The following is a 14,482-nucleotide window of genomic DNA, read 5'->3' as shown; positions in this document are numbered from 1 at the left end:
CATGGTTGTACTTCCAGTAGTCATTGAGTATACCAACTACTGTATCATGTTTAAGGGATATTGTAAAAAGAAAGTGACTATTTTAATTACATTGATATTGACTCCTTACCAGTAAAATATTACATTATTTTTTTATTTTAATTATAAATATTTAATGTATAAAATCCAAGCTGATCAGAAGAACAGACCTCAAGTATTCCGCTATGACCAGAGAAATTATGTAGTAATTTTAAATATCCCTCCGAGAGCCACATTTGACCTTGTAAAGATGAAAAGCATTACTTGTTGAGGGAGTTCCTGGAAAAGCACATGTATAATCGTGTGGGAACATGTAGATAAGATCAGTTAACTCTAAACTGAACTCAGCAAAGGCCTGAAGATGGTGCCATGAAACTGTGCTTGCATTTAAATACTGTGTTTCTGTTTGTCATGGAGGTGGTGTCTGCAGCTTGTAAATCACAAGTCAGAAGAATGAATAATCTTACAGTATATTGATCCCCAGTAAGACGTTCTTTCACTTGAGGTCAGAGTGCATGTTGGCCACGGAGTTGCTGAGGAAAGTTCAGCAGCATGAACTGTGATCCTGCAGTTGAAAACGTGGTCCTCCCTCCTACTCAATGGGATTGTCTAAATGCTCTGCCTGAACCCAGAGAGGAATATGAAGAGATATGTGCCTGGCCAACTGTCTGCATTTACACTAGAATCATCTGTTTTAACTGCTTCTATAAAAGAATGACAGTACCTATAAAAAGTATCCATCCCACTGGCTTTATTATTTACAGTGAGGCACAGTGAATGTAATTTGTTTTTAATACTAATAAATAAAAGACTACAACTGAACACATCTTTTTAAATAGATCTAAATTAAGAACATGCAGTATATAAAACACAAAATTATTGTCCGTTTTGGCCAAAACAATCCTGTTCACTCCGTTCAAGTCTATATTTAATAAGGGCACCTCTGGCAGCAAGTTGGTCTTTTACAGCTGTTCCATATGTTTTTGTTTGACCTTCCTGTACTGCGAGGGATATTCAGTGCCTTGGAAAGTCTTCTGACTTGCTTGGATATACCTTTGTCTTCATACTGTATTTTTTTAACTGAATAACCAGGAGCGGGACCATGCAGGAGTATTTCACCTAAATTCACTTCTCACTGGTAAGTCCATGCAACTTCTAAAGACAACTGGCTGCTCCACATTTGTGATTAACTTGTTTTCTGTTTGACATTCAAGTATTTCCCGTTGATCGGTACATAAAGCCTAATTACATGCACTCTGGTTCAGTGTTACATTACAATAAAACGTGGGGATGAATACTTTCTATCTGCACTAAATTAAAAGCACTTGTGTTTGTTTTCTCCTAGTCTAATATTAAATCAATAAAAAGAAAATTAGATTTTCATATCAATCATGGAAACTTTATTGATTAGAAAGTAGTATTTGGGATATTTTGGAAAAACTTCCAATATGCTCATTACATCGTAAATTCAGCAGAACATGAACGCCAACAATGGAATGCAAGGTGTTGCAACAGCTGCACAAAACTATCAGCGGATATCTGTATAACATCATACAGATGACCACCGTGCTCTTGCTGACCAAAGTCCCACTGGGACGAGCCTCCTTCGGGCGGTACTGTCCGTCTCAGCACTGTTAGGCCTGCGGGGCCAGTCTCCTACCCCGGATATGAGGCGCAGCGGCCCTGTGCTGACAGTAGGGCTGGGACAACGAAGGGCACCGTGTCATTATTTGGAATAAAGGAGGGCTGCGAGCGTGGTGGTTGCTCCTCCTTTTATTTATGCCCTCATTTTACCCGCAGGCTCAGTCTTTCTTGGTCCTCTTGGCCTTGGCTATGTTTTCCTGACGTTTCTGCTTCTTCTTCTGTTCCCGGTCACGTGCCTCGATCATCTTGGCCAGTTTCCAGGACAGCAGTGCACTGGCAATGAAGAGAGGCGTGAGAGCCAGTATGACTGTGGTGAGGAAACCGTAGGGGTCTTTGGCAGCCCACTCGACCACATACTCTGCCCATGCCCGAACGTCAATCATCCTGGTCAGCAACGAGGGGGCTTAATCCAACCTGAGAAAGGGTACCAGGAGAGAAAGCAGTGAATAACCAGAGCAACAATAACAATAACCAAAGGACCCTCAACCAATAATGATATTAGGAGTGGGCGAGTGGTAGTTATGGATACAATCTACTTTCACATACAGTGAGAAAATGTTTACAGACGAAACAACCAGATTAATCAACAGAAAATGTATCACCAACAATTTTGATAATCGACTCAGTATTTAAAGGCCCAGTGTGTAGGATTTAGTGGCATCTAGCGGTGAGGTTGCAGATTGCGACCAGCTGAATACCCCTCCCTTCCCAAGCGTGTCGGAGAACTACTGTGGCAGTTTTCGTGCTTTTATGTTACCTGTTACTCAGGTAACATAAAAGTGTGAGAGGCTCTCTCTAGAGCCAGTGTTTGGTTCATCCGTTCTGTGCTACTGTAGAAACATGAAGGAGCAACATGGCGGACTCCATGAAGAGGACCCCATATGTAGATATGAAGGGCTCATTCTAAGCTAACAAAAACACAACAATTCTTAGTTTCAGGTACACTAATGAAAGCATACTTCTAAATATTATATTCCATTTCTGTCAATAAATCCCCCTAAATCCTACACACAGATTTAGTAATTTATTAAGGAAAGATACCAAATATTTGCTGGTTCAAGCTTCTCAAGTGTAAGGCTTGGCATCTTTTCTCTCTTTTGTACCATTATAAATTCAATATATTTGGATTTTGGACCGCTGGTTGCACAAAAAATGCAAGATGACAAAGTTACATTGGGCTTTCTAAAATTGTGGGTAGTCCAGATATACAACCTTTCTGACTAATCGGCAATTTACATACTTGAAAAGTTATGCTACTTTCTCTAACTAATGCAAGAAAAAAACACAATATACACAATATTTGGGGGCTTCTTGGTGGCACATGACCACAAAGTTTCATATTCCTCTCTCTCATCCCTTGTTTCCTGTCTAACTCTTTACTGTCTCTTGTCTAATAGAGGCAAAAATGTTCCAAAAAAAGCGAGTAGACAAATTCTTCTTCTGGTTTTTACTTCTGTTATTATGAGTGTTGTACAGTATTGTTATACTACATGGTACAAGAGTTTGTCCAAGAGTTTGTAAAGTCAAAACTGCTCCACCAAATGAAAATCTGCTCAAAGATTGTAGGTCAACCCCTTGACAAACTCTATGAATCAGCCTATACCATAATAACATATTAAGGCTGGCTAACACCATCGTCTCTGACCCCCAACCACGCTTTGAACAGTGAATATGAATTGTTACCATCAAATCGGAGATACAGGGTTCCACGATTTAATAAGGTTAGACTGAAGCACTGTTTTGTACACCAGTCAATCCTAAAACTAAATATGGAGCCTAATCCCAGATCAAATGTACGTTGAAGGGCCCTGAATATCGTCTTCTCTGATTGTAATGTTTAAATGTACGTATCCTTGTTTCTGGTCTTTGTCCTTTCTGTGATGTTGCAAAGGACGGTCTGCAGGACAGATAATAATGCACTATACTCATTTTTAACAGTCTTTTCTGCACTACATTCACTTTTTTAGTAGTCGTGTATCACAGCTGTTACCCTGCACTGTATTCAGTTTTAACAGTTTTCTTCATCTCCTTGTATTTTTATATATCTGGTATATTTTTTTGTACTTTGCACTACTAACTTTTTTACTGCCTTTTTACTAACATGTTTTGCACTATGGAACTGTGATGCTGGAAACTTGAATTTACCTCGGGATCAATAAAGTTACTATCTATCTATCTATCTATCTATCCATCTCTCTCTATCTATCTATCTATCTATCTCTCTATCCATCTATCTATCTATATGTCTGTCTCTATCTATCTCTCTATGTCTGTATATCTATCTATTACATTGGATGTTTTTCATCACTCAATCAAGACTCATGAAACATCTTAGACGAATCACAAAACATGTTTAAAGTACATATTGGTACTATCTATATGAAACTGGAGCTATTCTGGTGGCAACAAGTCCAGTGATTATAGAAAGAAACAGTAACTGGCCCCGCACGTTAAACAGTTAACTGTCATGTTACCAAGGCCTATAGAAGGAGGTTAGGTCACTGGTCTTGTTGTATGGGGTATGACGCATGCGCAGTGTGACTGAAGCTGCGGTCGTGCGTTTTGATTGGCTCAATTTCGACGAGGGTAGACCAGATTCTACTGCGCATGCGCTATACCCCCTGATGATGTGACGCGTTGATGACGCGTGACCTAGCCTGCCTTCCATAGGCCTTGGCTAATTCACAATGAACTCAGTGAGGTTAACACACAGAGAGCTTTACAATACATCTAACAACATGTTTCCACACCCTACACCATCTGTATCACACTGTTAACCACTGATATCACTGGTATTACAAATCAAGTCATCGATATGGTTCTATCAAGCTATTTATTGTAGACTAATTGAGACTTGTTGAGCCAAACGATCGACCAAGGGTTAAACTGCTAACTGCTGACCACAAGCTAACTAGCATCAACCGTCCTGACAATCCTGACAACCGTTACTAACCATTGAGCTCCTCTGGCTGCTACAGCCTCACACAAACAGGCTAATATGAGATATATTCACCTGCTCTAGCACTACGATTAGATCTGAATATCTGAGATGCGGGTGAAATATGTATATTTCTACTAAGGCTAGCTCTGCTGGCTAACCCGCCCATCCGTAACGGCCTAACTTTAAGGAGCAAGAGCAGACTCTTAACGGCTAACCGTCGCAACAACAACTGCTGCATGTGAACGTGACCAAACAACCAATCTATATTCTCATATTGGTTAGTTGTGCTAAAAACGAGCTAAATACAGTATATACACGTACCAGTGTGCAGAGCTTGTGTTTTATATCCACGATAATAAGCACCAGCTCCTCCCTGTTACCGGAAAGTGTAACGTTAACTGTCGTCCCTAGTTACTGCTCCCGCGTGATTGGATTTGACGCGTTCCCTTGAATGATGGGAAATGTAGTCTTTAGTCTTTATTGTAGTCTTTTAGCCTTAGACAATGTATACATCAAAATACAAGGCAAAAGTGTAACTGTACAGTGGTACAAAGGAATGAATAAAAGCAGGAGTAACAAATACTGCAGAAAGCATACATTCAGAACAATAATAACACAGTTGTTATTGTTGTTCTGTTATTCTTTAACTATTTTAGGAACATAAACATAAGATAAGATAAGATGAACCTTTATTAATCCCCTGAGGGAAATTCAGGTGTCAAAGCAGCAACATCAGCAAACATCAGCAAACAGAGTGAAACACAGGAGAGGTAAAGGTATACAAAAATTAAAAAAAACAATAATAGAGATATAAAAGATACAGAGTGAATGGGTGAACATAGTGTTTGCAGTCCGTCAATAAATAAATGTAGTATGTACAATAAATAAATGTAATATGTACATATGTGTTGTCTATAAAGTGGTATATAGGATGTATAGTGTAAAGTAAGTGTAAAGCCAGTGGTTAGAGTCCAAGATGGTTGCAGATAGTGCGTGTTGAAAGTTCTTAAAGTCCTCATAGTTCTCATATGAGGGTCAGCCTTGGTTGTGGAGCATGATGGCTACCACTATGAAGGACAGACCCAGGTGCTTTGTGCTGTGCCGACATATGTGGCATAATGGGAGTTGAAAGAACTTTGAATGAAATCAAAGCATTTGAGATTGTTTTATTTATTTAGGATGCAGAATTTAAAATGTGAATTTAAATCTAAATGAAATGTGTCTTTGTGAGTGATTTAATGTGTTTGATATGATCAGTTTTGATAATAATAGGAGAGCAGACCTGTGACCAGGCAGTTGCTGGTTGAAACCCCCAGATTATCTGTAAAGGTTTGGGTATGGCACTCTCTTGTCTGTCAGGGTTCCCTACTGAAAGAATATGAATATGTGTGTGTGTGTGTGTACCATCGTGAATATGATGTAAAAAAAATGTCTGCTGCAATGATTATAGTAAAATATTACCTACAGATTTACAATACAAAACACAATGTGGTCGACTCTGTTACTGGATGTAAAATCAGATGACATGTAGGCTATCTGTTGAAACTGGTCATGTGTGGAACTGCTCTGTCTGAAGAATAAAAGCAAACGATATAGCTGTGTCAAAAGAAAAAAGCAAAGGCTCCACCGGCCCTCTGGGAAAGATGACTAACATAACAAAGAAGGACCTGCTGGCTTTGTGAACTTCCTGTGGGGAAGTATTGAAACCAAATCAGGTTAGGCCACATCTGCTCTGTCCATACGGCATGGATCACTTTCAGAGCAGTTCAAAGGCCAGCCTTTTAGACCTACTCGCAGAGGAAGGAGAGGGGCAGCTGGGAACACATGCAGAGGACAAACACATTGCAAACACACTTTCTGGTTTGCCAGCATAGTTTTGGCCAAGTTTTATAGACAATTTAAAAACACATCCCCAATCTGGTGGCTTTGCTTATAATTATTAGCTTCTGTTACATGTCTCACTAGGCAGGGAGAAGCCAGGGGGTGGGCAATGCAGCCGCACCCTAAACCCGATGACTATTTCACTCCCACAGAAGTGGGCCCCCTTTTCATGACGCAGCTATGGAACTAGCATTATCAACAGACAGGAAGGAGGACCATAAAATGACTGCACCACAATTTATAGTTAACCAGCTCCACTAGTGGTGTGTGTCATAATGATTACAAGAAAACCCACAAGTCTGGCCAGACCCTGAGGAATTTCCAACATCCTTTGAATTTTACTTTTTTTTCTGTTGCAAAATGATAGACTCAACTACTGGAGTGAGTAAAGAGTAGAGAGCATAACTTTTCTGTTTAAAAATGTTAATTTCCCAATCCCTGATAACCCCGATGACATCACCAGGGTAATACCTAATACCTAATACCTAACACCATACATACCTCCATACTCTCTTAGACATACTCAGCAACCTTTCTTTTTTGTTCCCAAAATTAATAAAGAAATTGGCATACGTGCCTTTAAATTCAAAGGTCCTTCTGACTGGAACAATCTGCCCAATACCATAAGAACAATCAACTCATTTCGCCTCTTCAACAACTCATTATTACCCTTTTCTTAAAATATCATGCTGCTGTTTTTAATGGTAATGTCTTCTTTCCCCTTTAATATTGTGGGGCTCTTGATTGACGGTTCATTCTGTTGTTCTTGATGCTATTATTCTTGTCGTCGTTGTTGTTATTGCTAATAATGATGATAATGATGTTATTGTCAATAATAATAACAATTGCATTATATGTCTTGCATTATCTATGTCCTGCATGCTTATTATATGTGGGTGGGTTGGTAAAAAAGACCCTCTATGTATGTTGCATGCGATTGTGTTTGTTGTATTGTATTGTATGTTTTGTGTTGGACCCCCTCAAAAACTAGATGGTCTCATCTCAAGGGGCTATCCATTAATAAAGTTTTTTATTTATATTCATTCTAGGGCCATCAATTGATTAAAATATGAAATCGTGATTAATAGCATGATTAATTGGGATTAATCACAAATTAAACGCACATTTTTGTATCTGTTCAAAATGCACCTTAAAGGGAGATGCGTCAAGTATTTAATACTCTTATCAACATGGGAATGGGCAAATATGCTTACTTTATGCAGATGTATGTATATATTTATTATTGGAAATCAATTAACAAAACAAAACAATGACAAACATTGTCCAGAAACCCTCACAGGTACTGCATTTATCATAAAAAAATATATACTCAAACTGCATGTGATTATCATAAAGTGGGCCTGTCTGTAAAGGGGAGACTTGTGGGTACCCATAGAACCCATTTTCATTCACATATCTTGAGGTCAGAGGTCAAGGGACCCCTTTGAAAATGGCCATGCCAGTTTTCCTCGGCAAAATTTAGCGCAAAGTTTGTAATGTTATTTAGCCTCCTTCACGACACGTAAGTATGACATGCTTGGTACCAATGGATTTCTTAGGTTTTAGTTTCATATGATAGCCAGTATCTTCACTATAGCTTTAAAACTGAGCCCGCTACAACCTAAACAAAGTTGGGTTAATGCCTTTAAGAAATTAGTGCCGTTAAAGGTCCCATATTATTAAAAAGTGAGATTTTCCTGTTTCTTTTATTATAAAGCAGGCTTTAGTCCTATATAAATACTGTGAAAGTATCAAAACACTCAATCCACAGGGAAATACACACAGCCCGTATTGAGAAACTCTGCATTTGAATCAAGCTGTCAGGATTTCAGCCCATTCATGATGTCACAAATATACAATATTTAGAGCCTTGACACAATTTTAAACGTAAACATTCCAAATGTGTCCCAGTTTATTCCTGGTTGGAGTGTATGTGAATGTCATCAGCTGACAGGAAGTACACATGGACCCAATCTGTTGCCTAGCAATGCAATCCTGTTGCAAATCCGTCAAAATGCGCTAAAACGGAGCATTTCAGACAGAGAGTAAATACAGGCATATAAAGGCCGACAGTATGAGGAAAATAAAGTTTTTTTTGAATATTACAGCATGTTAATATGTTCTAGTAGAAACACAAAATACAAGTATGAACCTGAAAATTGGCACGATATGGGACCTTTAGAACGAATTTGCGCTAACACGGTTATTATCTCAATAACTTTTTACAGCCCTAATTTATACTGATCTTAATGTGTAAAGTTAAAATAGGGCCTAAATGAACACGATTCAAGATTCAAGATTCAAGATTCAAGATGTTTATTGTCACGCCGGTTATACAGGTACAATCGTGTGAAATACTTTTTGCTGGGAAGCTCCATTAAAATAATAAGTTATATTACAATTATAAAAGGAAATACTTTGTACAAGGGCATATTAAGAATATACAGGCATACTGAACATATGGAACTCCCTTCTGGAGGAACTCAGGCTAGTAAACTCTGTTTCTTCTTTTAAATCATGCCTCAAAACCTACCTTTACAGGAAGGCCTTTTTATAGCAATCCCTTGTTTTAAATTTCATTATTGTTGACTTTTCGTACAAAAGTCTTATGTTGAACATTTTATTTTGGCCTATGTTTTTATTCGGTATTGTTTTTATCTTGATGTTTGCACTATTTTAACTCATGTAAAGCACTTTGTAACTATGTTTGGAAAGGTGCTATACAAATAAAGTGTATTATTATCATTATAATTATTATATTAAGGCATATTAAGAACATATACATTAAGAACAGCGAGAGAAGGAGAGAGATAGCTTGTCTCTCAGAGTATGTTTGTGATTAATAGTCTATATAGGGCTGCTTGCTACACAGTAACCCAAAATGACTGATTAGTGGCTACACAGAGGACAGGCATGTCCAGCTTCCATATCTTTATGTTCCTCCTCCCACGCCCTTTCTGTTCTCTGACAGGCTGAGAGTCCTTTGGACTTAAGCCTCGAAAACAACCATCACGTTGTTATTGAAGAAGCTAGAGAGCCCGGGGTGGTAGTAGCACAGGCTCCAAAGGAGAAAAAAAAGTCAGTTTTCTTGCCCCCTTTTACCCCTGTGGGAAGCTGCGAGCCCGCCCCTGGATTAAGTCCCCGCCTTTAAAGTCCAATAAGAAGGGGAACTTCAAAGGCCCGTCGGCCGCCGGGGCTCCGCCCTAGCGCTCCCGAACGGCTTCACAAAGGATTTGCCGACGTTCGGGAATTCCGCCTCCGAGTTCCTTTTATAGCGCCACTCGTGCGCTGGCAGCGTTCCAGAACCCCGCCCATCCCGGTTACTCTGACAACACAAAGGACTTCACGGAACTCGCTAAACCCCGCCTTCCCATCTCCAAATAAGGGCATCCTCTCCATGTACGGCAAACAATCGGTGCGCGAGATTGCCCCTTTTTTCTCTCTCTCTTCCTTATCCCGTTTCTATGATCGGAGAGGAACTGCGCTTCAGGTTGGAAGCGGTGCGATCATGGCCGAGCGAGTCCTCCAGCAGCCCCCAGCCAAGCGGCTCTGCTGCAGGCCCGGCTACAACCCGGCATGCAGGCAGGGGCAGCGGGCTGGAGGAGTCCTGTGTGGCGGCGCGGGGTCCGCTCCGGGAGGGTCGGGCAACGGGAAGACGCACAACCCGGAGTCGCTGCTCGACATCGCGGCGCGCAGAGTCGCGGAGAAGTGGCCCTTCCAGCGGGTGGAGGAGCGCTTCGAGAGGATCCCGGAGCCCGTCCAGCGGAGGATCGTATACTGGTCGTTCCCGAGGAGCGAGAAGGAGATCTGTATGTACTCCTCTTTCAACGCCGGAGGAGGAGAGGAAAGTGGAACTAGCGGGGACAATAATGACGAGACCCAGCTGCCTTTCCTACGGGGTGTCACTCTGCTGGAGGGTGGCTGGGTGGACAACGTATTGCAAGTCGGTGAGTGGACTATAACGTTAGAGAAATACAGGAACTACAATGAACAAAACAAATACCTGGCACTGTTTGCCCTTTTCCTATGGAGCCATGCCATACTTTTAAAGGGCTTGTGTTGTGTGTTATAAACAATGCAGGGTATTTCCACCACCACTCTTCCTCTATAGCTGTGTGAGAATAGCCTATTTCCAGAGATAAGCCCGTAATAGTAGCCCACTTCTCCTTGTTTTTGCCCACTGAGCTGCGCGCATTGAATCGCCCAGAGCCATCCCAATTGGAAGCTTAGCACTTTGTTCCTATTTTTATGTCTTTCCAGCTCTCCATGCCCCCACCAATGGGTACGCAGACAAAAGCCCCCTATATCTTTTCACCGCTGGCTAAATAGACGATATTTAGAAAGGGAGGGTGGGAGGGAGGGACTGGTGATTTAAAGCCACAGTGCTTCTATTTTGTTTGCCAAACACCTTTTGTGAGACAGACTGAAGCTTTTCTGCTTTACCTCCCCAATATTCAGTCAAAAGCCCAGGCAGGCTGTATGCAGCTGGTAAAGGAAAAAAATATGCTTTTTTTTTTGTCTGTCTGCTGCATTATTTGTGGTAAAGCTTGGAGTAAACAGAGGTGCTGTAGGCTCAGCAACCCCCTGCCTGCCTGCCTGCCTGGATGGCTGCCTTTGCCAGAGCCACAATATTTCACTGCAATCGTCAGTGCAATAGACTCAGCTGTCAATCCGGCTCCCCACCCTTGGAAACGGTTCAGGATTCTAATCCCATTACCCTCCCCAGTTCATCTGAATCTTAATGCATTCTGCAAACAAGATTTTATGCATGATCTTCTTCCTCCTCCCTCCCTCCCTATCTCCCTCCCTCCCTCTCCCTCTCTCACTTCTTGGCTTACTATCCCCTCCAAAGAATCTGTGTGGAGATGGCTTCAGCTCTTGTGGGCTCAGAGAATGTGCAGTGCACAATAGTAGCCATGGAGCAGGCAGACAGGCAGGCAGCTCTCCCTCCCTCTCTGGCCTGTTTACCAGATTCCCCAGCATTAGACTCATTTGTGTGCTCCACTCTTTTGGGGCTTTAGGGAAGCTAAACACCCAGCACGGGGTAAAATTGTGTACGGCGTCAGTGAGTAGTGTGTGTGTGTGTGCGTGTGCTTTGGAAAATAGTCTGAAATAGTGACAAAAGAGGGGGAATGGGGTCATTTTCTTTGGCCATGCATGTTTTTTGTGTGTGTGTGAAAGAGAGAGATTATGTGTGGGGGGTTTGATAAACACAGAGGGGGATTGTGCATGCATCTGTGTGTGTGCATGTGTGTGTGTCTTCGTCTACACGGGCTGTCAGTCTCATCCCGCATGCTCACAGAGTAGTGGAGGATGACAGGCGAGTACACAGCAGGAGGAGGGCATGTTATGCTGATTGCAATTTTCGCCCCAGAATTTTTTTGGGGGGGTGGTGGGGGGGACTGGGGAAAATAAAGCCAAGGAAGAGAAAAATGATAAATAAAAGATGCAATCTACTCCAGGGGACAGGCAGCCACTGGAGGATGAGGGCTTAAAAGCAGGGCAGCATGGGAGGGGGGCTGTCAGCCACATCACACACCACATGTATTGGCCCATCAAACACATACAGTGGGTCTGGCCTGGAAAAAAAAGTGCAGGGTTGTTGTGTGTGTGTGTGTGTGTGTGTGTGAGGCGTGTATGGCTTTGTGTGGCTCCTAGTGTGTGTTTGTCTGTGTGTGTGTGTGTGTGTGCTGTCAGTGGGATGGGATTCAGTGTTGATGATGAAAGACAGTAGAGCAATAGAATAGATGCGGAGGTTATTGTGTATGGGGGGGAAAGCTAATATACTTGAATGGATCTGCTGTCGCTGTATTCCTTTCCTCCCCCTCTCATCTCCTCCACCTCCCCTCTCTCCCAAGTGAGCAGCTATAAAACTCTCCATATTTACTCCCCTAAGGCCAACTACCAGCCCCCAGTCTCCTGTGATTATTTATCTTTTTCTCAAAGACATTAATCACACGCTTTTTTCCTTTTTTCCTCTCCATCTCTTTCCATACATCAGTGCTGTGGAGAGGGAACGGATAGGGGGGGGGGATGGCGTTTAAGGGGAAGAGCAATAGATCGGGTGATATCAAGAAAAAGAGGGGAAGCCTGGAGGGAAAAAAGTGGGTGGAAAATGCAAAAGAGGAAAAGAGGCATTGAAATGGTGATTGCAAGAGAAGGGGATGTCTGAAAGTAAAGAATGAAGCGCGGAGAATGGGAGAGAGTGAGATGGATGGGTTGTTCTTTCTCCCATGCGAGCTCATCTGTTCCAATGCCAGCCTCCGAGATAAATATTCATATATGAATGCAAGTGTTATCTGGCGGTCCACCGCTCCTTCTCCTGTTATAGGAGCGTTATGACGACCCAGCTTCAGCCCTCTTGCACTCTTTCTACTGTTGAATCAGTGATGAATTTGTCAGCAGCTGAGCACATACGTACCTAACCCCAACCTGTATGAAAAGGCTCTGTGTGTATAATACATTAAAAACGGCACATAATGAAATATGCATGTTGCTTAGGAGAACAGTCCAACAACCTGCTGTCTGCCATGAACATTACATTGTCATGAGCTGATCAAGAAATGTCATTTAGGGCTGTCTATCGATTAAAACATTTAATCACGATTAATCGCAAATTAATCACACATTTTTTGTCTGTTCAAAACATTAAACATTAAACATTATCTGTTCAACACATTAAAGGGAGATAGTATTTAATACTCGTATCAGCATGGGAGTGGGCAAACATGCTTACTTTATGCAAATGTATGTATATATTTATTATCGGAAATCGATAAACAACACAAAACAGTGACAAATATTGTCCAGAAACCTTCACAGGTACTGCATTTAGCATAAAAGATCTAAGATAAGATGAACCTTTATTAATCCCCGGGCGGAAATTCAGGTGTCAAAGCAGCAAAGCGCAGGAGAGATACAGGTGTACCAAAAATTATAAAAACAATAAACAGAGATACAGAATATACATAGTGAATGAACATAGCGTGTACCATTCGCCAATAAAAAATGTAGTGTACAGTAAATAGATGTAATATGTACAGTCTATAAAATGGTATATGGGATGTAGTGTAAGTAAGTTTAAAGTTTAAAGTGCACCAGTGGTTAGAAGAGGTGGTTGCAGGTAGTGCAGATAGATGCAGATAGTCCAGATAGTGTGTGTTTTAAGTTTAAGGTCCTCATAGTTTTCATGTGGGGGTCAGCCTTGGTTGTGGAGCCTGATGGCTACCAGCAAGAAGGACTGACCCAGGTGCTTTGTGTCTGTAACTGAAGGTGCTCCTCATCAAAGACTATGCTCAAATCATAACATGGCAAACTCAAGCCTAATAGGCAACAACAGCTGTCAGTGTGTCAGTGTGCTGACTTGACTATGACTTGCCCCAAACTGCATGTGATTATCATGAAGTGGGCATGTCTGTAAAGGGGAGACTCCTGGGTACCCATAGAACCCATTTTCATTCACATATCTTGAGGTCAGAGGTCAAGGGGACCCCTTTGAAAATGGCCATGCCAGTTTTGCCAAAATTTAGCGCAAGTTTGGGGCATTATTTAGCCTCCCTCCCGACAAGCTAGTATGACACCAGTATGGTACCAATAGATTCCTTAGGTTTTCTAGTTTCACATGATACCAGCATCTTCACTCTAGCTTTAAAACTTAGCCCCGCTACAACCCCAGAAAGATCGATTGCGTTAAAGAAATCAGCGGCGTTAAAACAAATGTGTGTTAACGCATTATTATCGCGTTAACTTTTGACAGCCCTAATATCAGTAAAGCTCACCGGTGTGCCAAGTTTCTTTATCTTGTCAATCAGAGCGTGCCGTGCCTTTTTTAACTGAGCATCATTTATCGGCGTAGAAAAACTTCCAGAGCTGCCTGTTCTGATCACAGCATCTGTTCTCCGGCCCCCCATGTGTAATTTAGACTCGGCGGCTCATCACGCTGAAAGCAAGGCTAGTATTATGGTGCCCCGTCCTCTAATTATAGAATTCTAATCCTAT

At 41.6% G+C, this 14,482-nt stretch overlaps 2 protein-coding genes across 2 annotated transcripts in view; one reads left to right on the top strand and one right to left on the bottom strand.

Moving 5' to 3' along the window:
* Positions 1-1,390: 1,390 nt before the first annotated feature.
* smim15 (small integral membrane protein 15) lies at positions 1,391-5,080 on the bottom strand. Its single transcript, XM_074637677.1, has 2 exons — positions 4,925-5,080; positions 1,391-2,076 (listed from the first exon to the last, which is right to left on the bottom strand). The coding sequence occupies exon 2, from the start codon at positions 2,043-2,045 to the stop codon at positions 1,821-1,823; it is 225 nt and encodes a 74-aa protein (XP_074493778.1). The 5' UTR covers positions 2,046-2,076; positions 4,925-5,080; the 3' UTR covers positions 1,391-1,820.
* A 4,213-nt stretch (positions 5,081-9,293) lies between these two features.
* LOC141769040 (zinc finger SWIM domain-containing protein 6-like) overlaps positions 9,294-14,482 on the top strand; it is a 57,051-nt gene continuing 51,862 nt past the window's right edge. Inside the window, exon 1 of the mRNA XM_074637669.1 lies at positions 9,294-10,431. Within this exon, the coding sequence (XP_074493770.1) occupies positions 9,882-10,431 (550 nt within the window). The 5' untranslated portion in view covers positions 9,294-9,881. The remainder of the gene's footprint in view (positions 10,432-14,482) is intronic.

Source organism: Sebastes fasciatus, chromosome 6 (genome assembly GCF_043250625.1).
Source record: "Sebastes fasciatus isolate fSebFas1 chromosome 6, fSebFas1.pri, whole genome shotgun sequence".
NCBI lineage: Eukaryota > Metazoa > Chordata > Actinopteri > Perciformes > Sebastidae > Sebastes > Sebastes fasciatus.
Note: the sequence above shows the minus strand (reverse complement) of the source record. Positions and strands in the feature narration are given on the sequence as shown.

Excerpts from the sequence above, each read along its gene's own strand:
- smim15 (XM_074637677.1), bottom strand. The coding sequence starts at position 2,045 with ATGATTGACGTTCGGGCATGGGCAGAGTATGTGGTCGAGTGGGCTGCC.